The sequence below is a fragment of the Hippichthys cyanospilos genome, chromosome 6 (assembly GCF_059441005.1).
Source record: "Hippichthys cyanospilos isolate Australia breed blue-spotted pipefish chromosome 6, RoL_Hcya_1.0, whole genome shotgun sequence".
In the NCBI taxonomy this organism is placed as follows: Eukaryota; Metazoa; Chordata; class Actinopteri; order Syngnathiformes; family Syngnathidae; genus Hippichthys; species Hippichthys cyanospilos.
The window spans coordinates 421,182-446,818 of NC_142374.1; the positions used below are offsets into that span (position 1 = coordinate 421,182).

Consider the following 25,637-nt stretch of genomic DNA (forward strand, 5'->3'; position numbering starts at 1 on the left):
ATGTTCATTTCATTTAATAAAGAATAAGAAATAAATGTCCTGCTCTACTTTGATGTTACAGTGCTTGGCTACAAAGTGTGTTTACTCTCAAATACATCACATGATTCGGGCTCCAACTAATGATTATCCCCCATCTGAGAATAGGAAAACATTTTGTGACTTTTTTACAAAAACATTTGATCTGAACAACCAACTGTCACCAATTGCTGATGAACTGTTACCCAACAGGGCAAAATGAAATATCCTTGACTTAAAGAGATGCCGTGATTGCCTCGCTTAGGTGCCTATACAAGTCCACAGACTGATAGGGATCTCTTGGTAGAGTTAGATGTGACTCTGCCATTAAGATGTTGCGTAGTTCATACACATCCGGGTCGCATGGTATTGCCCGACGAAAGACACTTTTTTCTTTGCACAGCTGAAGATGTTCACCTTCAACAGGGGAAAGGAAGTCTCATGGTCCCATAGAGTTGAGGCAATGCATACATCACATTGGGTCGACCACTGGAGACACCAATGTTTTTTGATGGTCTGATTGTGCGTGAATTCCAGACCTGTGCAGTATCATCCAACTCAACCTGTTAAAAAGTATATACAAAACAGAATTCGCTGTAAATACACAGTAAAACAATCAATTATGTCTCAGTCTTTCCTCTCCCATGCTCTCTCCATCCTTCCTGTCTTTTCTCACCTCCTCTCCCTCTCTTCCCCTGAGCTCCTCTCCCTCTCTTCCCCTGAGCTCCGCTTCCTCTCTTCCTTCCACGCACGCACTCACTCACTCACTCACTCACTCACTCACTCACTCACTCACGCGCGCGCGCGCGCACACACGCACGCACGCATGCACCTGGATGAGTCCCATGCAGCAAAATTGAAGAATGGCCTTGTCCAGAAACCCCCCGCCAAAGAATCCATTGTCTCTGATGTCTGCAAACAATGACATCCAGAACTCCACACACTGGACTAAGGTAAAGTTGGCAAGATATTGGCAGATTCGGACTTTTGCGATCAATACCTCTCAGACAAAACGTCGTCGAAACACCAAAGTTGCCTTTATGCCTTCTTCATAACACGGACTACCAGCTACAATGTCAAAAAAAGAAATTTGTAAAATATTTAAACCGTTTGTTTCGCTGAAAAGACGCAATTGATCTCTATGAGCAGGAGAGGCTGGGCGAGTGCGCAAGGGACCGTCTGCAAATTACTAGATGAGGAGGGAAAAAAAAACAATAACGCCACAATTTGTGATTATGAATTCAACGAATACATCAAAAACATTAACATAATCATATAGGAACATTGCTTTGGATAAAAAAAGCGTTTGTTTAATTTTGGACAGGTTTTGTTCTTAAAAATCATTAATAAAGTATATATTCATCTATACCTCCAATATTGTTTAATGTAAGGAGTCCAGAATCACTGGGCACATTAATGACATTTTCATGATCACATTACAACACTCGTTTTTTAAATAAATTATTTTGATAAATTTTGGGGATTTATTTTAAATGCTTGTTAATCATTTATACCCTCAAAATGAATCACTGGCTCCCTTTTTGAGTTGGGGTAAACACTCCTAAATCACTACAACCATCAATGAAGTACTCCCAATTATGATACAACTGCTGGTTTTCTAATAAATTCCTTTGCCTAATTTTAAAGATTGTTTTTAAATGCTTATTGACCATAATTTACCAAATATATTGCTCAATAGCTCTGCTGTTGGTTGGGTTAGGGACTCCAAAATCACCACACACATCAGTGACATCCCTCCCTTTATGCTACATTCTCTGGTTTTCAAATAAATCTCTTTTCCAAATTTTAAGGATTTTTTTATGAATATTGATCAACATTTACACATATATTGATCAATAGCTCTGCTGTTGGTTGGATTAGGGACTCCAAAACCACCACACACATCAGTGACACCCCCCCCCCCCCCCTTATGCTACCTTCTCTGGTTTTCAAATAAATCCCTTTGCCAAATTTTAAGGATTTTCTTTATGATTATTGATCAATATTTACAAATATATTGATCAATAGCTCTGAGTTTGGTTGGGATAGGGACTCCAAAATCACCACACACATTAATGACACCCCTCCCCTTATGCTACATTCTCTGGTTTTCAAATAAATCCCTCTGCCAAATTTAAATGTTTTTTTTTTATGATTATTGATCAATAATTACCCATATATTGATCAATAGTTCTGCTGTTGGTTGAGTTAGAAACTCCAAAATCACCACACACATCAGTGACATCCCTCCCCTTATGCTACATTCTCTGGTTTTCGGATTAATCCCTCTGCCTAATTTTAAGGATTTTTTTATGATTATTGATCAATATTTACACATATAATGATCAATAGCTCTGCTGTTGGTTGGGTTAGGGACTCCAAAATCACCACACTCATCAGTGATATCTCTCCCCTTATGCTACATTCTCTGGTTTTCATATTAATCCCTTTGCCTAATTTCAAGGATTTTTTTTATGAATATTGATCAATATTTACACATATATTGATCAATAGCTCTGCTGTTGGTTGGGTTAGGGACTCCAAAATCACGACACACAACAATGAAACCCCTCCCTTATGCTACATTCTCTGGTTTTCAAACAAATCCCTCTGTCTAATTTTAATGATTTTTTTTTATGATTATTGATAAATAATTGCCCATATATTGATCAATAGCTCGGCTGTTTGTTGGGTTAGAGACTCCAAAATCACCGCACACATCAGTGACATTCCTCCCTTCATGCTACATCCTCTGATTTTCTAATGAACCCCTTTGATTAATTTTAATTATTTTTTTGTGACTATTGATCAATGTTTGCCAATATATTGATCAATAGCTCTGCTGTTGGTTGGGTTAGAGGTATTAATTTGAAAACCAGAGAATGTAGCATAAGGGGATGGATGTCATTGATGTGTGTGGTGATTTTGGAGACCTCAACCCAACCAACAGAAGAGCTATTGATCAATATATGTGTAAATATTGATCAATAATCATAAAAAATTCCTTAAAATTAGGCAGAGGGATTTATTAGAACACCAGAGAATGTAGCATAAGGGGATGGGTGTCACTGATGTGTGTGGTGATTCTGGAGTCCCTAACCCAATCAACAGCAGAGCTATTGATCAATATATGGGTAAATATTAATCAATAATCATAAACTAATTCTTAAAATTAGGCAGAGGGATTTTTTTTGAAAGCCAGAGAATGTAGCATAAGGGGAGGGGTGTCATTGATGTGTGTGGTGATTTTGGAGTCCCTAACCCAACCAAACTCAGAGCTATTGATCAATATATTGATAAATATTGATCAATAAACATAAAAAAATCCTTAAAATTAGGCAAAGGGATTAATCTGAAACCCAGAGAATGTAGCATAAGGGGAGGGATGTCTCCACTGATGTGTGTGGTGATTTTGGAGTCTCTAAATCAACCAACAGCAGAGCTATTGAACAATATATGGATAGTTATTGATCAATAATCATAAACAAAATCATTAAAATTTGACAGAGGGATTTATTTGAAAACCAGAGAATGTAGCATAAGGGGAGGGATGTCACTGTTATGTGTGGTGATTTTGGAGTCTCTAACTCAGCCAACAGCAGAGCTATTGATCAATATATTGGTAAATTATGGTCAATATGCATTTAAAAAATCCTTAAACTTAGGCAAAGGAATTTATTAGAAAACCAGCAGTTGTAGCATAATTGGGAGTACTTCATTGATGGTTGTAGTTATTTAGGAGTGTTTACCCCAACTCAAAAAGGGGAGCCAGTGATTCATTTTGAGGGTATAAATGATTAATAAGCATTTAAAATAAATCCCCAAAATGTATCAAAAAAATGTATTTAAAAAACGAGTGTTGTAGTGTAATCATGAAAATGTCATTAATGTGCCCAGTGATTTTGGACTCCTTATATTAAACAATATTGGAGCTATAGATGAATATTAAGGATCTTTAAGAACAAAACTTGTCCAAAATTAAACAAATGCTTTTTTTATCCAAAAGCACTGTTCCAATATGATTATGTTAATGTCTTTGATGTGTTCCTTGAATTCATAATCACAAATTGTGGCGTTATTGTTTTTTTTCCCTCCTCGTCTAGTAATTTGCAGACGGTCCCTTGCGCACTCGCCCAGCCTCTCCTGCTCATAGAGATCAATTGCGTCTTTTCAGCGAAAGAAACGGTTTAAATATTTTACAAATGTCTTTTTTGACATTGCGTTTCGACGACGTCTTGTCTGAGAGATATGGATCGCGAAAGTCTGAATCTGCCAATATCTTGCCAACTTTACTTAAGTTTTCGCATCCTGGGCGTGGAGAGCGGGTTTGGAGTACCCTCTCTCCGGCATTTTTCGGAGGGGCTTAAAGGCCAAACTTAAGGACGAGCTCGCGGCCCGCGATGAGACCACCACGCTCGAGGAGCTCATCGCCCTGGCCATTCGTCTCGACAACCGTCTGCGGGAACGAGGGCGGGAGAGATACGTGGAGCGAGGGTCAGCCTACACGCTTCTTCAAGGGAGCACCGTTGCCCGCGAGAGGAACTCCACCACTCCCACACCGCTGTCCGCCGGGTTTGCGACCGACGGTGAACCCATGTAACTCGGCGGGGGGCGCCTCACATCCCGCGAAAGGGAGCGCCGGATGCGTTCTCGTCTATGCCTCTACTGCGGACAACCAGGTCACGTGATCGCAGCCTGTACGGAGAGACCGTATCGCTGCTCCACCCGGCAATCCTCACTGCGGGAAGGGTTCTCTGGGAACTGTGAGTACCGACACGTTGGAGCAATGGTTGCCGTGGTGGAGCGACCAACGCGTAAGCGGCTGCAGCTTGCAGGAGAGGTCATCCACGCAGACAATCGGCAAGCAGTCACTGCACTGATCGACTCAGGCGCGGACGATAATTTCATTGATCTTGCGGTAGTTAAGAGACTGGGATGCCTGTTGGCCCCGCTAGACGAACCCAAACAAGTTAATGATCTAGATGGGCGCCCCTTGGCAGTTGTGACCCACCAAACCGAGTCGGTATCGCTAGTAGTATCGGGCAACCACCGCGAGAAAATCAGGCTATTAGTCATGCCGACTCGCCATGCGTCCATCGTTCTCGGTATGCCGTGGCTGCAGCTCCACAATCCAAACATTAATTGGACGAAAACGCTTCTCACGGGTTGGAGTCCATTTTGCCATGCACATTGTTTGAGAGCGGCGGAATACACCTTAGTTCCGCGTCCACTTCCCATAATGGAAGAAATCAATTTGGAAAACGTGCCAAAAATCTATCATGACTTGCGGTAAGTATTTAGCAAAGACCAAACGCTAGCATTGCTGCCTCACCGGCCCTATGACTGCGCGGTTGATATCGTTCCGGGATCAGCCTACCCAGTGGCAAAACTATACAAGATTTCTTCCCCTGAGCAGGAGTCGCTTCGCGAGTACATCTCCTCCTCTCTAACTGCTGGGCACATCCGTCCCTCAACCTCTCCCTTTGGAGCTGGGTTCTTCTTCACGGGCAAGAAAGACAAAACCCTCTGACCCTGCGTCGATTATCACGGGCTCAATGAGATCACTATAAAAAACAAATACCCTCTTCCGTTGCTCGATGACGCGTTTTCGGCATTGCATCGGGCTAATGTCTTCTCTAAACTAGACATTCGAAGCGCGTACCACCTTGTCCGCATTCGGGAGGGTGATGAATGGAAAACTGCCTTCAACACCCCCCTGGGGCATTTTGAATACCTAGTAATGCCATTTGGTCTCACCAACGCCCCAACAGTATTACAGAATATGGTCAATGACATACTCCGCGACATGCTAAACGTCTTCTGCTTCGTCTACTTAGACGACATTCTAATTTTCTACAGAACCCTGCCAGAGCACCAACAACACATCCGCCTGGTCCTACAGCGCCTGCTCGAAAATTGGCTATTCATTAAGGCGGAGAAGTGCGAGTTTCACCTTTCCTCTGTATCGTTCCTCGGCTTCATAGTGGAGAAGGGCCAATTACGTGCCGATCCGGCCAAAATCCAGGCTGTGGTCGACTGGCCTTCTCCTACAACAAGAAAACAGCTGCAGAGGTTCCTTGGGGTTCACCAACTCCTATAGGCGTTTCATTCGCAACTATAGTATGCTGGCCGAACCCCTGACAAGGCTCACGTCTAACAAGGTGCCGTTTAAGTGGGGAGCCAAGGCAGAGGACGCGTTCACACACCTCAAAACTAGGTTCACGAGCTTGCCGGTTCTCCTGCACCCGAACCCCCGACTCCCGTTTACGGTCGAGGTCGACGCTTCTGACTCAGGTGTAGGTGCTATACTGTCACAGCAATCTTCCCTGGATGGCCAACTCCATACGTGTTCATTTTTCTTTCATCGCTTGTCACCAGCAGAATGAAATTATGACGTGGGCAGTCGGGAACTTTTGGCAGTTGTCCTGGCGTTGGAGGAGTGGAGGCACTGGTTGGAGGGCACTCAGCAACCCTTCACCATCTACACCGATCACAACAACCTCGCTTACCTACGGACTGCATTCCGCCTGAACCCCCATCAAGCCAGGTGGGCATTATTCCTAACGCGGTTCAACTACCTCATCACCTTCAGGCCCGGGTCGAAGAACGGGAAATCGGACGCCCTCTCCTGCGTGTTTGAGGAAGCGGCCAGTGAAACTCCACCGGAAACCATCGTTCCGAGTGCACTGGTCATTGGCGCCCTCCAGTGGGATTTGAAGGACCGCGTTCAACAAGCAGCAGGCTCCGGGCATCCCGATTGTCCCGCCAACAAACTGTTTGTCGCAGCAGCACTCCGGACTGCTGTGTTGGAATGGGGGCACAGTTCCAAGTTGGCACGCCATTATGGTATGAGCCGGACGGCCTTCTTGGTCAACCAGCGTTTCTGGTGGCAGGCTGTGTCATGATCTGTCTGTGTTTTGTTGTGGGTTTTGAGTTGTTTAGTTTTAGTTATATGTTCACTGTGTTTTCCCCCGCGTGTCATTACCTTAATCAACCTCACCTGTCGCCCGTGTGTGTCCTCCTGTCAGCTACCCCGCCCCTTGTTCCCAGGTGTCTCGCGTTTTCATTAGTTCTGTTAGTATTTAAGCCCCAGTGTTTTGCCTCATTCCTTGTCGGGTCTTTGTATGTCTTCCCCTCGCCGTCGTGCCTCACGTTGCCCTCCTTCCTGTGCTGCCTCCCGTTCCTTGTCGCCCCCAGCCAGCTTCAGTTTAACGTTTTTGGTTTGTACTTTGTATTTTTCGATTCTTTCACCCTGTCTTTGTTAATAAATCACCTTCCCTCGAGCCTTTCCCCAGTTAGTCCTGCATTTTTATTGGTTCCGCCTTTCCCACATCCTGCGCCTCTTCGAACCGCCATGCCCCGACGTGACAGGCTGGTGTAAAGACATCATCGATTTCATTGCTGCCTGCCCTTCATGTGCCCGGGTAAAAGCCACCAACCGACCACCGGCCGGCCTGCTACAGCCACTCCCGATTCCTTCCCGTCCGTGGTCCCATGTGGCCCTTGACTTTATTACTGGTCTGCCAGTTTCTCGGGGAAAGTCTGTCATCATGACGATGGAAGACCAATTCTCAAAGATGGTTCATTTCGTGGCACTGATGGGGCTCCCGTCCGCTCTGGTGACCGCTCAACTACTCGTTCAGCATGTAATCTGCCTGCACAGGATCCCTGTGGACATCGTTTCTGACCGTGGACCACAGTTTGTCTCCCGGCTATGGAAAGCCTTCGGGCGAGTCATAGAAGCCTCCAGGAGTCTAACCTCGGGCTACCACCCGCAGTCTAATGGGTAGGTCGAGCGTGCAAACCAAGTGTTGGAAGCGACGCTTCGCTGCGTGTGTCAGCAAAATCCATCATCCTGGTCTAGACATCTCCCTTGGGTCGAGTATGCCCACAACTCCGGACCTTCGGCGGCTACAGGCAAGTCCCCATTCCTGGTCGTTTACGGCTTCCAACCACCGGTTTTCCCTTCCCAAGAGAAAGAGGTATATGCGCAGGGCACAGAAGGTCTGGAGGGACACCAGGGCCGCGTTGGCTAGGACGACTGAGCGGAACTGCAGGCGGTGAGCGGGGCTCCTCAGTACCAGCCCGGGCAGGAGGTATGGTTGTCTTAAACGGTTCACCCCATTACCTTCAACTTTGGCATGGATCATTGTCCGACTGAGGGGCACACATAGTCCAAATATCTTGAAGATCTCATGACTAATTTAGATGGGGGTGAAGCTTGAAATTATGTTTAATATTTCCTTCGCCAAGAGTGACAAAAACCTTAATAACTCAGCTGTAACAGCTTCAAACAATCTGAAACTTTGCAGGGACTTTAAAAGTCATGCCCTAATACAACTATGTGATAAAATTCCAAATCATTTACAGCGCCACCTAGTGGTGGACAAAAATTACATTTTTTACACTTTTATGTACTGTGCAATCCCTGTTTGACTAAATGAACTAAAAAATGGACAGAAAAGCTTTGAGACATTGGAACATGAAGGTTCTTAACTTTTATGACTTTTCAATAGAGGGCGTAGCCTCTATGCCAACTCAAAGTCCGATGTCTCGTCAAAACGGTTAAAGTTGTTGTAATTGGACCTACATGATCTGATATTTTCATAAACGTCATATATGGGATGGGAGTCCAATGTCCAACACACCTACAAGCCTATTTTTTATTGTAGTGCAAGCGCCACCTAGTGAAAGAAAAAATATAGCAATTCCTTAACGTTTTTATGTCCTGAGCCCCTTGAAGTGATATCCCTTAAATGTTGTCTGTAAAGCCATTGGCCATGCCTAATGCCCTCCACCAAATAGTACGATGTTTTGACAATGGCCGTGGCCTGTACGGCATTGAAAGTCACACAACTGTAACAATAAAAGCTGCAGTAACTCAACCCACATTGTCCCACCTTCTCTAAAATTTACATATTTGATACAAGTCCTGCACTGAAGTCATCTACAACTAATTTTTCATCGTTCATACTCCTTGTTCATACCCCGTCCTGTTCATACCCCAATGTGCACAGGTCTGCGAGGGCCCTTTATAGCTGCTTGCAGCTCTAGTTATTAGGGCCCTAGCAGCTACCGCTGCGAGAGCCCTCTTGTTTTTTTCCGGATTATTATTATTATTATTAGGGCCCGAGCAGCTACCGCTGCGAGAGCCCTCTTGTTTTTCTCCGGATTATTATTATTATTATTAGGGCCCGAGCAGCTACCGCTGCGAGAGCCCTCTTGTTTTTCTCCAGATTATTAGGGCCCGAGTAGCTACCGCTGCGAGAGCCCTCTTGTTTTTCTCCTGATTATTATTAGGGCCCGAGCAGCTACCGCTGCGAGAGCCCTCTTGTTTTTCTCCAGATTATTATTCTTATTATTAGGGCCCGAGCAGCTACCGCTGCGAGAGCCCTCTTGTTTTTCTCCGGATTATTATTCTTATTATTATTAGGGCCCGAGCAGCTACCGCTGCGAGAGCCCTCTTGTTTTTCTCCGAATTATTATTCTTATTAGGGCCCGAGCAGCTACCGCTGCGAGAGCCCTCTTGTTTTTCTCCAGATTATTAGGGCCCGAGCAGCTACCGCTGCGAGAGCCCTCTTGTTTTCTCCAGATTATTATTCTTATTATTAGGGCCCGAGCAGCTACCGCTGCGAGAGCCCTCTTGTTTTTCTCCAGATTATTATTAGGGCCCGAGCAGCTACCGCTGCGAGAGCCCTCTTGTTTTTCTCCAGATTATTATTAGGGCCTGAGCAGCTACCGCTGCGAGAGCCCTCTTGTTTTTCTCCAGATTATTATTCTTATTATTAGGGCCCGAGCAGCTACCGCTGCGAGAGCCCTCTTGTTTTTCTCCGGATTATTATTCTTCTTATTATTAGGGCCCGAGCAGCTATCGCTGCGAGAGCCCTCTTGTTTTTCTCCGAATTATTATTCTTATTAGGGCCCGAGCAGCTACCGCTGCGAGAGCCCTCTTGTTTTTCTCCAGATTATTAGGGCCCGAGCAGCTACCGCTGCGAGAGCCCTCTTGTTTTTCTCCAGATTATTATTCTTATTATTAGGGCCCGAGCAGCTACCGCTGCAAGAGCCCTCTTGTTTTTCTCCAGATTATTATTAGGGCCCGAGCAGCTACCGCTGCGAGAGCCCTCTTGTTTTTCTCCAGATTATTATTAGGGCCCGAGCAGCTACCGCTGCGAGAGCCCTCTTGTTTTTCTCCAGATTATTATTCTTATTATTATTATTATTATTATTAGGGCCCGAGCAGCTACCGCTGCGAGAGCCCTCTTGTTTTTCTCCGGATTATTAGGGCCCGAGCAGCTACCGCTGCGAGAGCCCTCTTGTTTTTCTCCAGATTATTATTCTTCTTATTAGGGCCCGAGCAGCTACCGCTGCGAGAGCCCTCTTGTTTTTCTCCAGATTATTATTATTAGGGCCCGAGCAGCTACCGCTGCGAGAGCCCTCTTGTTTTTCTCCAGATTATTATTCTTATTATTATTAGGGCCCGAGCAGCTACCGCTGCGAGAGCCCTCTTGTTTTTCTCCAGATTATTAGGGCCCGAGCAGCTACCGCTGCGAGAGCCCTCTTGTTTTTCTCCAGATTATTATTATTATTATTATTATTATTATTATTATTATTATTAGGGCCCGAGCAGCTACCGCTGCGAGAGCCCTCTTGTTTTTCTCCAGATTATTATTATTATTATTATTATTATTATTATTATTATTTACTGTGCAGCGCTTTTCCATTTTTGAGGGCCTAAACATGCACGAAAAGTCACCAAAATTTGCACATTTGTCGGGCCCGGTGAAAAATTGGATATTTTTGTGTTTCCCAAAACAATGCAAAAAAAATGGCTCTGCAGCGCCACCTAAGGTCGAAAAAGTGCACCTGGTCCCGGCCCGTTTGACCTAGAGCTACGAAAATTTTTAGGCATATGTAGGACCTAGAGAGCTACAAAAAAGTCAGCGCGAGCCATGTGCTCAGATGTACAGAAAAAGAGTTATGCATTTTTGAATGTGCATTTTTGGCCCATTTTTGCACGTTTGCAGGTCCCAAACTGCTCCTTGTTTCTCCCAAACGCTTTACTCAATCGCCTTCAAATTTGCTGTGGTCCATATTCACACATAGGGGCACAATTGGGCAAAATTTGGTGCAGATCCGCTGACATATATGATAGGGGCGTGGCTTCAAATTATGTGTTCAATTTTTCCTTCGCCAAGAGTGACAAAAACCTTAATAACTTTGATGTACTAGCTTAAAAAAATCTAAAACTTCATAGACACATGGAAACTTATATCTTTAACACCTTTAAAAAAAGTTTTTTTAAATACCTACTAGCGCCGCCTAGTGGTTGATTAAAATGTCATTTTTTACACTTTCATGTATTGTGCTCAGTCTGTTTGAGTAAAACAAATGAAAATTGGTCAGAATATCATTAAGACATGGAATATTAAGGTTTTAAAATTTTACGACTTTTCGATAATGGGCGTAGTCTGCACGCCACCTCAAAGTCAGATGACTCGCCAAAACGAAAAAAGTGGCTGTAATTGGCCCCAAAATGGCCTTATGAGTGGAAAATAGCCTCTCACTCCCGGCCCGTTTGACCTAGAGCTCCAAAAATTTGTAGCCTTATGTAGGACCTCGAGCCCTACAAAAAAGTCAGCGCGAGCCCTATGCTCAGATGTACAGAAAGAGAGTTATGAATTTTTGAATGTGCACCTTTAGCCCGTTTTTGCTCATTTGCAGGTCCCGAACTGCTCCTTTTTTCTCCCTAACGCTTGACCCGATCGACTTCAAATTTGCTGTGATGTTTTATCTGACTGTCAGGCACAATTGTTCAAATTTTTGTGATGATCCGCCATCAAATATGTTGGGGGCGGGGCTTTATATTATGCCTTTGATGATTACTTTGCCACATGTGAAACAAACCTTTATAACTCAGCTTTACAAGCTTAGAAAAATCTGAAACTTCACAGACACATGGAGACTCAAGCCCTTAACACAAGTGTTTAAAAAAATATTCAATTGCTTATAAGGCCATCTAGTGGCAAACAAAAATGTCAGTCTGATGTCTCGCCAAAACGAACAAAGTTGCTGTGTTTGGTCCCAGATGGTCTTATCTTTTCTAAACTTCATATATTTGATGGGTTTCCAATGCGGAATACACCTATCAACGTATTTTTTGTTATAGTGCGAGCGCCACCTAGTGGCAGCCAAAAATATAGCATTTTTTAAACGTTTTTAAATGTTTAGCTGAGCCCTTTGAAGTAATATCGCTGAAATTAAGTCTGAAAAGCCTCTAGACAGCCTTGATGACCTCCACCAAATTTTACGAAGTTTCGATAATGGGCGTGGCCTCTACGACCATTTTCATTCCGAAGCTTTATCTGTCCAGTAAAAGTTGCGGTAATTTGACCCAGATGATCTGATCTTCTCACAATTTCACACATTGGATGAAAATATTCTCCTGAACATATCGACAAAAATATATTCCAGTTTAAAGCTAGCGCCACCTAGTGGCTGCAAAAAATGTCATTAGTCGAAAGATTACAGTCAATCCTGTTTGGTTTGACCTACAGCTATGAAACTTTGTAGGCAAATGAAGGACTGCAAGACCTACAAAAAAGTCAATAGAAGTGATGTGCTAGGATGTACAGAGAAATTGTTAAGAATTTTTTTAATGTGCAGTTTTGTCCCATTCTTAGACATTAGCTGGTCTCAAACTAGTGCCTTTTTCTCTTAAACGATTCACCCCATTACCTTCAACTTTGGCATGAATCATTATCCAACTGAGGGGCACACATAGTCCAAATATCGTGAAGATCTCTTGACAGAAAAGATGGGGGCGGAGCTTCAAATTATGTTTAATACTTCCTTCGCCAAGAGTGACAAAAATGTTAATAACTCAGCTATGACAGCTTCAAACCATCTTAAACTTTCCTGGGACTTTAAAAGTCATGCAATAATACAGCTATGTGATAAACTTTCAAATCATTTACAGCGCCACCCAGTGGCGGACAAAAATCTCATTTTTTATACTTTTATGTACTGTGAAATGCCTGTTTGACTAAATGAACTAAAAAATGGTCAGAAAAGCTATGACACATTGGAAAATTAAGGTTCTCAACTTTTATGACTTTTCATTAAAGGGCGTGGCCTCTATGCAAACTCAAAGTCTGATGTCTCCCCCAAATTGTGAAAGTTGCTGTAATTGGACCTAGATGATCTGATGTTTGCAAAACTTCATATATGGGATGGGAGTCCAATGTGAAACACACCTACAAGCCTATTTTTTATCATAGTACGAGCGCCACTTAGTGGCAGCAAAAAATATAGCAAATCCTTAATGTTTTTATGTACTCTGCTGAGCCCCTTGAAGTGATATCCCTTAAATGTTTTCTGAAAAGCCAGTGGCCATGCCTTATGCCCTCCACAAATCAGTACGATGTTTCGACAGTGGGTGTGGCCTATATGGCATTGAAAGTAACAAAATTGGAACAATAAAAGCTGCAGTAACTCCACCCACATTGTCCCACCATGTCTAAATTTTACATATTTGGTAAGAGTCCTGCACTGAAGTCATCTACAACTACTATTTCATTGTTCATAGTCCTTGTTCATACCCCGACCTGTTCATACCCCAACGTGCACAGGTCTGCGAGGGCCCTTTATAGCTGCTTGCAGCTCTAGTTATTATTATTATTATTTACTGTGCAGCGCTTTTCCATTTTTGAGGGCCTAAACATGCACGAAAAGTCACCAAAATTTGCACATTTGTCGGGCCCGGTGAAAAATTGGATATTTTTGTGTTTCTCAAAACAATGCAAAAAAAATGGCTCTGCAGCGCCACCTAAGGTTGAAAAAATGCACCTGGTCCCGGCCCGTTTGACCTAGAGCTACGAAAATTTTTAGGCATATGTAGGACCTAGAGACCTACAAAAAAGTCAGCGCGAGCCATGTGCTCAGATGTACAGAAAAAGAGTTATGAATTTTTGAATGTGCATTTTTGGCCCATTTTTGCACGTTTGTAGGTCCCAAACTGCTCCTTGTTTCTCCTAAACGCTTTACTCAATCACCTTCAAATTTGCTGTGGTCCATATTCACACATAGGGGCACAAGTGGGCAAAATTTGGTGCAGATCCGCTGGCATATATGATAGGGGCGTGGCTTCAAATTATGTGTTCAATTTTTCCTTCGCCAAGAGGGACATAAACCTTAATAACTTTGATGTACTAGCTTAAAAAAATCTAAAACTTCATAGACACATGGAAACTTATGTCTTTAACACCTTTGAAAAAAGTTTTTTCAAATACCTACTAGCGCCGCCTAGTGGTTGATTAAAATGTCATTTTTTACACTTTCATGTATTGTGCTCAGTCTGTTTGAGTAAAACAAATGAAAATTGGTCAGAATATCATTAAGACATGGAATATTAAGGTTTTAAAATTTTACGACTTTTCGATAATGGGCGTAGTCTGCACGCCACCTCAAAGTCAGATGACTCGCCAAAACGAAAAAAGTGGCTGTAATTGGCCCCAAAATGGCCTTATGAGTGGAAAATAGCCTCTCACTCCCGGCCCGTTTGACCTAGAGCTCCAAAAATTTGTAGCCTTATGTAGGACCTCGAGCCCTACAAAAAAGTCAGCGCGAGCCATGTGCTCAGATGTACAGAAAGAGAGTTATGAATTTTTGAATGTGCACTTTTGGCCCGTTTTTGCTCATTTGCACGTCCCGAACTGCTCCTTTTTTCTCCCAAACCCTTGACCTGATCGACTTCAAATTTGCTGTGATGTTTTATCTGACTGTGAGGCACAATTGTTCAAATTTTTGTGATGATCCGCCATCAAATATGTTGGGGGCGGGGCTTTATATTATGCCTTTGATGATTACTTTGCCACATGTGAAACAAACCTTTATAACTCAGCTTTACAAGCTTGGAAAAATCTGAAAATTCACAGACACATGAAGACTCAAGCCCTTAACACAAGTGTTTAAAAAAATCTTCAATTGCTTATAAAGCCATCCAGTGGCAAACAAAAATGTCAGTCTGATGTCTCGCCAAAACGAACAAAGTTGCTGTGTTTGGTCCCAGATGGGCTTATCTTTTCTAAACTTCATATATTTGATGGGTTTCCAATGCGGAATACACCTATTAACGTATTTTTTGTTATAGTGCGAGCGCCACCTAGTGGCAGCCAAAAATATAGCATTTTTTAAACATTTTTATGTGTTTAGCTGAGCCCTTTGAAGTAATATCGCTGAAATTAAGTCTGAAAAGCCTCTAGACAGCCCTGCTGACCTCCACCAAATTTTACGAAGTTTCGATAATGGGTGTGGCCTCTACGGCCATTTTCATTCCGAAGCTTTATCTGTCCAGTAAAAGTTGCTGTAATTTTACCCAGATGATCTGATCTTCTCACAATTTCACACATTGGATGAAAATATTCTCCTGAACATATCGACAAAAATACATTCCAGTTTAAAGCTAGCGCCACCTAGTGGCTGCAAAAAATGTCATTAGTCGAACGATTACAGTCAATCCTGTTTGGTTTGACCTACAGCTATGAAACTTTGTAGGCAAATGAAGGACTGCATGCCCTACAAAAAAGTCAATACAAGTGATGTGCTAGGATGTACAGAAAAATTGTTATGAATTTTTTTAATGTGCAGTTTTGTCCCATTCTTAGACATTAGCTGGTCTCAAACTAGTGCCTTTTTCTCTTAAATGATTCACCCCATTACCTTCAACTTTGGCATGAATCATTATCCAACTGAGGGGCACACATAGTCCAAATATCGTGAAGATCTCTTGACATAAAAGATGGGGGCGGAGCTTCAAATTATGTTTAATACTTCCTTTGCCAAGAGTAACAAAAATCTTAATAACTCAGCTATGACAGCTTCAAACCATCTGAAACTTTCCTGGGCCTTTAAAAGTCATGCAATAATACAGCTATGTGATAAACTTTCAAATCATTTACAGCGCCACCCAGTGGCGGACAAAAATATCATTTTTTATACTTTTATGTACTGTGAAATGCCTGTTTGACTAAATGAACTAAAAAATGGTCAGAAAAGCTATGACACATTGGAACATTAAGGTTCTCAACTTTTATGACTTTTCATTAAAGGGTGTGGCCTCTATGCAAACTCAAAGTCTGATGTCTCCCCAAAACGGTAAAAGTTGCTGTAATTGGACCTAGATGATCTGATGTTTGCAAAACTTCATATATGGGATGGGAGTCCAATGTGAAACACACCTACAAGCCTATTTTTTATCATAGTACGAGCGCCACCTAGTGGCAGCAAAAAATATAGCAAATCCTTAATGTTTTTATGTACTCTGCTGAGCCCCTTGAAGTGATATATCCCTTAAATGTTTTCTGAAAAGCCAGTGGCCATGCCTTATGCCCCCCACAAATCAGTACAATGTTTCGACAGTGGGTGTGGCCTATATGGAATTGAAAGTCACAAAATTTGAACAATAAAAGCTGCAGTAACTCCACACACATTGTCCCACCTTGTCTAAATTTTACATATTTGGTAATAGTCCTGCACTGAAGTGATCTACAACAAATTTTTCATCATTCATAGTCCTTGTTCATACCCCGACCTGTTCATACCCCAACGTGCACAGGTCTGCGAGGGCCCTTTATAGCTGCTTGCAGCTCTAGTTATTATTATTATTATTTACTGTGCAGCGCTTTTCCAATTTTGAGGGCCTAAACATGCACGAAAAGTCACCAAAATTTGCACATTTGTCGGGCCCGGTGAAAAATTGGATAATTTTGTGTTTCCCAAAACAATGCAAAAAAAATGGCTCTGCAGCGCCACCTAAGGTTGAAAAAGTGCACCTGGTCCCGGCCCATTTCACCTAGAGCTACGAAAATTTTTAGGCATATGTAGGACCTAGAGATCTACAAAAAAGTCAGCGCGAGCCATGTGCTCAGATGTACAGAAAAAGAGTTATGATTTTTTGAATGTGCATTTTTGGCCCATTTTTGCACGTTTGCAGGTCCCAAACTGCTCTTTGTTTCTCCTAAACGCTTTACTCAATCGCCTTCAAATTTGCTGTGGTCAATATTCACACATAGGGGCACAAGTGGGCAAAATTTGGTGCAGATCCGCTGACATATATGATAGGGGCGTGGCTTCAAATTATGTGTTCAATTTTTCCTTCGCCAAGAAGGACAAAAACCTTAATAACTTTGATGTACAAGCTTAAAAAAATCTAAAACTTCATAGACACATGGAAACTTATGTCTTTAACACCTTTAAAAAAAGGTTTTTTAAATACCGACTAGCGCCGCCTAGTGGTTGATTACAATGTCATTTTTTACACTTTCATGTATTGTGCTCAGTCTATTTGAGTAAAACAAATGAAAATTGGTCAGAATATCATTAAGACATGGAATATTAAGGTTTTGAAATTTTACGACTTTTCGATAATGGGCGTAGTCTGCACGCCACCTCAAAGTCAGATGACTCGCCAAAACGAAAAAAGTGGCTGTAATTGGCCCCAAAATGGCCTTGTGAGTGGAAAATAGCCTCTCACTCCCGGCCCGTTTGACCTAGAGCTACAAAAATTTGTAGCCTTATGTAGGACCTCAAGCCCTACAAAAAAGTCAGCGCGAGCCATGTGCTCAGATGTACAGAAAGAGAGTTGTGAATTTTTGAATGTGCACTTTTGGCCCGTTTTTGCTCATTTGCAGGTCCCGAACTGCTCCTTTTTTCTCCCAAACGCTTGACCTGATCGACTTCAAATTTGCTGTGATGTTTTATCTGACTCTGAGGCACAATTGTTCAAATTTTTGTGATGATCCGCCATCAAATATGTTGGGGGCGGGGCTTCATATTATGCCTTTGATGATTACTTTGCCACATGTGAAACAAACCTTTATAACTCAGCTTTCCAAGCTTGGAAAAATCTGAAACTTCACAGACACATGAAAACTCAAGCCTTTAACACATGTGTTTAAAAAAATCTTAAATTGCCTCTAAGGCCACCTAGTGGCAAACAAAAATGTCAGTCTGATTTCTCGCCAAAACGAACAAAGTTGCTGTATTTGGACCCAGATGGTCTTATCTTTTCTAAACATTACATATTTGATGGATTTCCAATGCGGAATACACCTATCAACTTATTTTTTGCTATAGTGTGAGCGCCACCTAGTGGCAGCCAAAAATATAGCATTTTTTAAACGTTTTTATGTGTTTAGCTGAGCCCTTTGAAGTAATATCGCTGAAATTAGGTCTGAAAAGCCTCTAGACAGCCTTGCTGACCTCCACCAAATTTTACGAAGTTTTGATAATGGGCGTGGCCTCTATGACCATTTTCATTCTGAAGTTTTATCTGTCCAGTAAAAGTTGCTGTAATTTGACCCAGATGATCTGATCTTCTCACAATTTCACACATTGGATAAAAATATTCTCCTGAACATAGCGACAAAAATATATTCTAGTTTAAAGCTAGCGCCACCTAGTGGCTGCAAAAAAAGTCATTAGTCGAAAGATTACAGTCAATCCTGTTTGGTTTGACCTACAGCTATGAAACTTTGTAGGCTAATGAAGGACTGTAAGACCTACAAAAATGTCAATAGAAGTGATGTGCTAGGATGTACAGAAAAATTGTTATGAATTTTTTTAATGTGCAGTTTTGTCCCATTCTTAGACATTAGCTGGTCTCAAACTAGTGCCTTTTTCTCTTAAACGATTCACCCCATTACCTTCAACTTTGGCATGAATCATTATCCCACTGAGGGGCACACATAGTCCAAATATCGTGAAGATCTCTTGACATAAAAGATGCGGGCAGAGCTTCAAATTATGTTTAATACTTCCTTCGCCATGAGTGACAAAAATCTTAATAACTCAGCTATGACAGCTTCAAAACATCTGAAACTTTCCTGGGACTTTAAAAGTTATGCAATAATACAGCTATGTGATAAACTTTCAAATCATTTACAGCGCCACCCAGTGGCGGACAAAAATCTCATTTTTTATACTTTTATGTACTGTGAAATGCCTGTTTGACTAAATGAACTCAAACATGGTCAGAAAAGCTATGACACATTGGAACCTTAAGGTTCTCAACTTTTATGACTTTTCAATGAAGGGCGTGGCCTCTATGCCAACTCAAAATTCGATGTCTCGCGAAAACGGTAAAAGTTGCTGTAATTGGACCTAGACGATCTGATATTTTTAAAACTTCGTACATGGGATGGGAGTCCAATGTGAAACACACCTACAAGCCTATTTTTTATCATAGTACGAGCGCCACCTAGTGGCACAAAAAAATATAGCAAATCCTTAACGTTTTTATGTACTCTGCTGAGCCCCTTGAAGTGATATCCCTTAAATGTTTTCTGAAAAGCCAGTGGCCATGCCTTATGCCCTCCACAAATGAGTACGATGTTTCCACAGTGGGTGTGGCCCATACGGCATTGAGAGTCACAAAACTGTAACAATAAAAGCTGCAATAACTCAACCCAAATTGTCCCACCTTGTCTAAATTTTACATATTTGGTAAGAGTCCTGCACTGAAGTCATCTACAACTACTTTTTCATCCTTCATAGTCCTTGTTCATACCCCGACCTGTTAATACCCCAACGTGCACAGGTCTGCGAGGGCCCTTTATAGCTGCTTGCAGCTCTAGTTAGGGCCCGAGCAGCTACCGCTGCGAGAGCCCTCTTGTTTTTCTCCAGATTATTATTATTATTATTATTATTATTATTATTATTTACTGTGCAGCGCTTTTCCATTTTTGAGGGCCTAAACATGCACGAAAAGTCACCAAAATTTGCACATTTGTCGGGCCCGGTGAAAAATTGGATATTTTTGTGTTTCCCAAAACAATGCAAAAAAAATGGCTCTGCAGCGCCACCTAAGGTCCAAAAAGTGCACCTGGTCCCGGCCCGTTTGACCTAGAGCTACGAAAATTTTTAGGCATATGTAGGACCTAGAGACCTACAAAAAAGTCAGCGCGAGCCATGTGCTCAGATGTACAGAAAAAGAGTTATGATTTTTTGAATGTGCACTTTTGGCCCATTTTTGCACGTTTGCAGGTCCCAAACTGCTCCTTGTTTCTCCTAAATGCTTTACTCAATCGCCTTCAAATTTGCTGTGGTCCATATTCACACATAGGGGCACAAGTGGGCAAAATTTGGTGCAGATCCGCTGACATATATGATAGGGGCGTGGCTTCAAATTATGTGTTCAATTTTTCCTTCGCCAAGAGTGACATAAACCTTAATAACTTTGATGTACTAGCTTAAAAAAATCTAAAACTTCATAGACACATGAAAACTTATGTCTTTAACACATTTGAAAAAAGTTTTTTTCAATACCTACTAGCGCCGCCTAGTGGTTGATTAAAATGTAAATTTTTACACTTTCATGTATTGTGCTCAGTCTGTTTGAGTAAAACAAGTGAAAATTGGTCAGAATATCATTAAGACATGGAATATTAAGATTTTAAAATTTTATGACTTTTCGATAATGGGCGTGGTCTGCACGCCACTTCAAAGTCAGATGACTCGCCAAAACGAAAAAAGTGGCTGTAATTGGCCCCAAAATGGCCTTATGAGTGGAAAATAGCCTCTTACTCCCGGCCCATTTGACCTAGAGCTACAAAAGTTTGTAGCCTTATGTAGGACCTCGAGCCCTACAAAAAAGTCAGCGCGAGCCATATGCTCAGATGTACAGAAAGAGACTTATGAATTTTTGAATGTGCACTTTTGGCCCGTTTTTGCTCATTTGCAGGTCCCGAACTGCTCCTTTTTTCTCCCAAACGCTTAACCCGATCGACTTCAAATTTGCTGTGATGTTTTATCTGACTGTGAGGCACAATTGTTCAAATTTTCGTGATGATCCGCCATCAAATATGTTGGGGGCGGGGCTTCATATTATGCCTTTGATGATTACTTTGCCACATGTGAAACAAACCTTTATAACTCAGCTTTACAAGCTTGGAAAAATCTGAAACTTCACAAACACATGAAGACTTAAGCCCTTAACACAAGTGATTAAAAAAATCTTCAATTGCTTATAAGGCCATCTAGTGGCAAACAAAAATGTCAGTCTGATGTCTCGCCAAAACGAACAAAGTTGCTGTGTTTGGTCCCAGATGGGCTTATCTTTTCTAAACTTCATATATTTGATGGGTTTCCAATGCGGAATACACCTATCAACGTATTTTTTGTTATAGTGCGAGCGCCACCTAGTGGCAGCCAAAAATATAGCATTTTTTAAACGTTTTTATGTGTTTAGCTGAGCCCTTTGAAGTAATATCGCTGAAATTAAGTCTGCAAAGCCTCTAGACAGCCTTGCTGACCTCCACTAAATTTTACGAAGTTTCGATAATGGGCGTGGCCTCTACGACCATTTTCAATCCGAAGCTTTATCTGTCCAGTAAAAGTTGCTGTAATTTGACCCAGATGGTCTGATCTTCTCACAATTTCACACTGGATGAAAATATTCTCCTGAACATATCGACAAAAATATATTCCAGTTTAAAGCTAGCGCCACCTAGTGGCTGCAAAAAATGTCATTAGTCGAAAGATTACAGTCAATCCTGTTTGGTTTGACCTAGAGCTATGAAACTTTGTAGGCAAATGAAGGACTGCAAGACCTACAAAAAAGTCAATAGAAGTGATGTGCTAGGATGTACAGAAAAATTGTTATGATTTTTTTTAATGTGCAGTTTTGTCGCATTCTTAGAAATTAGCTGGTCTCAAACTAGTGCCTTTTTCTCTTAAACGATTCACCCCATTACCTTTAACTTTGGCATGAATCATTATCCAACTGAGGGGCACACATAGTCCAAATATCGTGAAGATCTCTTGACATAAAAAATTGGGGCGGAGCTTCAAATTATGTTTAATATTTCCTTCGCCAAGAGTGACAAAAATATTATTAACTCAGCTATGACAGCTTCAAACCATCTGAAACTTTCCTGGGCCTTTAAAAGTCATGCAATAATACAGCTATGTGATAAACTTTCAAATCATTTACAGCGCCACCCAGTGGAGGACAAAAATCTCATTTTTTATACTTTTATGTACTCTGAAATGCCTGTTTGACTAAATGAACTCAAAATTGGTCAGAAAAGCTTTGACACATTGGAACATTAAGGTTCTCAACTTATATGACTTTTCATTAAAGGGCATGGCCTCTATGCAAACTCAAAGTCTGACGTCTCGCCAAAACAGTAAAAGTTGCTGTAATTGGACCTAGATGATCTGATGTTTGCAAAACTTCATATATGGGATGGGAGTCCAATGTGAAACACACCTACAAGCCTATTTTTATCATAGTACGAGCGCCACTTAATGGCAGCAAAAAATATAGAAAATCCTTAATGTTTTTATGTACTCTGCTGAGCCCCTTGAAGTGATATCCCTTAAATGTTTTCTGAAAAGCCAGTGGCCATGCCTTATGCCCTCCACAAATCAGTACGATGTTTCGACAGTGGATGTGGCCTATATGGCATTGAAAGTCACAAAATTGGAACAATAAAAGCTGCAGTAACTCCACCCACATTGTCCCACCTTGTCTAAATTTTACATATTTGGTAAGAGTCCTGCACTGAAGTCACTACAACTACTTTTTCATCGTTCATAGTCCTTGTTCATACCCCGACCTGTTCATACCCCAACGTGCACAGGTCTGCGAGGGCCCTTTATAGCTGCTTGCAGCTCTAGTTATTATTATTATTTACTGTGCAGCGCTTTTCCATTTTTGAGGGCCTAAACATGCACGAAAAGTCACCAAAATTTGCACATTTGTCGGGCCCGGTGAAAAATTGGATATTTTTGTGTTTCCCAAAACAATGCAAAAAAAATGGCTCTGCAGCGCCACCTAAGGTTGAAAAAGTGCACCTGGTCCCGGCCCGTTTGACCTAGAGCTACGAAAATTTTTAGGCATATGTAGGACCTAGAGACCTACAAAAAAGTCAGCGCGAGCCGTGTGCTCAGATGTACAGAAAAAGAGTTATGAATTTTTGAATGTGCATTTTTGGCCCATTTTTGCACGTTTGCAGGTCACAAACTGCTCCTTGTTTCTCCCAAACGCTTTACTCAATCGCCTTCAAATTTGCTGTGGTCCATATTCACACATAGGGGCACAAGTGGGCAAAATTTGGTGCAGATCCGCTGACATATATGATAGGGGCGTGGCTTCAAATTATGTGTTCAATTTTTCCTTCGCCAAGAGTGACAAAAACCTTAATAACTTTGATGTACTAGCTTAAAAAAATCTAAAACTTCATAGACACATGGAAACTTATGTCTTTAACACCTTTAAAAAAAGTTTTTTAAATACCTACTAGCGCCGCCTAGTGGTTGATTAAAATGTCATTTTTTACACTTTCGTGTATTGTGCTCAGTCTGTTTGAGTAAAACAAATGAAAATTGGTCAGAATATCATTAAGACATGGAATATTAAGGTTTTAAAATTATACGACTTTTCGATAATGGGCGTAGTCTGCACGCCACCTCAAAGTCAGATGACTCGCCAAAACGAAAAAAGTGGCTGTAATTGGCCCCAAAATGGCCTTATGAGTGGAAAATAGCCTCTCACTCCCGGCCCGTTTGACCTAGAGCTCCAAAAATTTGTAGCCTTATGTAGGACCTCGAGCCCTACAAAAAAGTCAGCGCGAGCCCTTGGCTCAGATGTACAGAAAGAGAGTTATGAATTTTTGAATGTGCACCTTTAGCCCGTTTTTGCTCATTTGCAGGTCCCGAACTGCTCCTTTTTTCTCCCAAATGCTTGACCCGATCGACTTCAAATTTCCTGTGATGTTTTATCTGACTGTCAGGCACAATTGTTCAAATTTTTGTGATGATCCGCCATCAAATATGTTGGGGGCGGGGCTTTATATTATGCCTTTGATGAGTACTTTGCCACATGTGAAACAAACCTTTATAACTCAGCTTTACAAGCTTAGAAAAATCTGAAACTTCACAGACACATGGAGACTCAATCCCTTAACACAAGTGTTTAAAAAAATATTCAATTGCTTATAAGGCCATCTAGTGGCAAACAAAAATGTCAGTCTGATGTCTCGCCAAAACGAACAAAGTTGCTGTGTTTGGTTCCAGAGGGTCTTATCTTTTCTAAACTTCATAAATTTTATGGGTTTTCAATGCGGAATACACCTAACAACGTATTTTTTGTTATAGTGCGAGCGCCACCTAGTGGCAGCCAAAAATATAACATTTTTTAAACGTTTTTATGTGTTTAGCTGAGCCCTTTGAAGTAATATCGCTGAAATTAAGTCTGCAAAGCCTCTAGACAGCCCTGCTGACCTCCACCAAATTTTGCGAAGTTTCGATAATGGGCGTGGTCTCTACGACCATTTTCATTCCGAAGCTGTATCTGTCCAGTAAAAGTTTCTGTAATTTTACCCAGATGATCTGATCTTCTCACAATTTCACACATTGGATGAAAATATTCTCCTGAACATATCGACAAAAATATATTCTAGTTTAAAGCTGGCGCCACCTAGTGGCTGCAAAAAATGTCATTAGTCGAAAGATTACAGTCAATCCTGTTTGGTTTGACCTACAGCTATGAAACTTTGTAGGCAAATGAAGGACTGCAAGACCTTCAAAAAAGTCAGTAGAAGTGATGTGCTAGGATGTACAGAAAAATTGTTATGAATTTTTTTATTGTGCAGTTTTGTCCCATTCTTAGACATTAGCTGGTCTCAAACTAGTGCCTTTTTCTCTTAAACGATTCACCCCATTACCTTCAACTTTGGCATGAATCATTACCCAACTGAGGGGCACACATAGTCCAAATATCGTGAAGATCTCTTGACATAAAAGATGGGGGCGGAGCTTCAAATTATGTTTAATATTTCCTTCGCCAAGAGTGACAAAAATCTTAATAACTCAGCTATGACAGCTTCAAACCATCTGAAACTTTCCTGGGCCTTTAAAAGTAATGCAATAATACAGCTATGTGATAAACTTTCAAATCATTTACAGCGCCACCCAGTGGCGGACAAAAATCTCATTTTTTATACTTTTATGTACTGTGAAATGCCTGTTTGACTAAATGAACTCAAAAATGGTCAGAAAAGCTATGACACATTGGAACATTAAGGTTCTCAACTTTTATGACTTTTCAATAAAGGGCGTGGCCTCTTTGCAAACTCAAAGTTTGATGTCTCCCCAAAACGGTAAAAGTTGCTGTAATTGGACCTAGATGATCTGATGTTTGCAAAACTTCATATATGGGATGGGAGTCCAATGTGGAACACACCTACAAGCCTATTTTTTATCATAGTACGAGCACCACCTAGTGGCAGCAAAAAATATAGCAAATCCTTAATGTTTTTATGTACTCTGCTGAGCCCCTTGAAGTGAAACCCCTAAAAATTTTCTGAAAAGCCAGTGGCCATGCCTTATGCCCCCCACAAATCAGTACAATGTTTCGACAGTGGGTGTGGCCTATATGGCATTGAAAGTCACAAAATTGGAACAATAAAAGCTGCAGTAACTCCACACACATTGTCCCACTTTGTCAAAATTTTACATATTTGGTAATAGTCCTGCACTGAAGTGATCTACAACAAATTTTTCATCATTCATATTCCTTGTTCATACCCCGACCTGTTCATACCCCAACGTGCACAAGTCTG

General features: G+C 41.6%; 1 protein-coding gene across 15 annotated transcripts in view; it reads left to right on the top strand.

Moving 5' to 3' along the window:
- The first annotated feature begins 4,163 nt into the window (after nucleotides 1-4,163).
- Nucleotides 4,164-25,637, top strand: part of LOC148421787 (uncharacterized) — a 108,090-nt gene continuing 86,616 nt past the window's right edge. For 3 of the 15 annotated variants that reach the window (XM_088417443.1, XM_088417457.1, XM_088417455.1), the window contains exons 1-3: nucleotides 4,164-4,778; nucleotides 5,875-6,311; nucleotides 6,397-8,111. Coding sequence is in view for 1 of the 15 variants with exons in the window: in XM_088417459.1 (XP_088273585.1) it covers nucleotides 6,827-6,861; nucleotides 7,679-7,801; nucleotides 7,880-7,932; nucleotides 8,010-8,111 (313 nt within the window). In the remaining 14 variants the exon portion in view is untranslated. Of the gene's footprint in view, nucleotides 4,830-4,906; nucleotides 5,305-5,852; nucleotides 6,312-6,393; nucleotides 8,112-25,637 lie in introns of those variants that run through there. The other 12 variants (XM_088417452.1, XM_088417459.1, XM_088417444.1 and 9 more) reach the window with 10 other exon arrangements.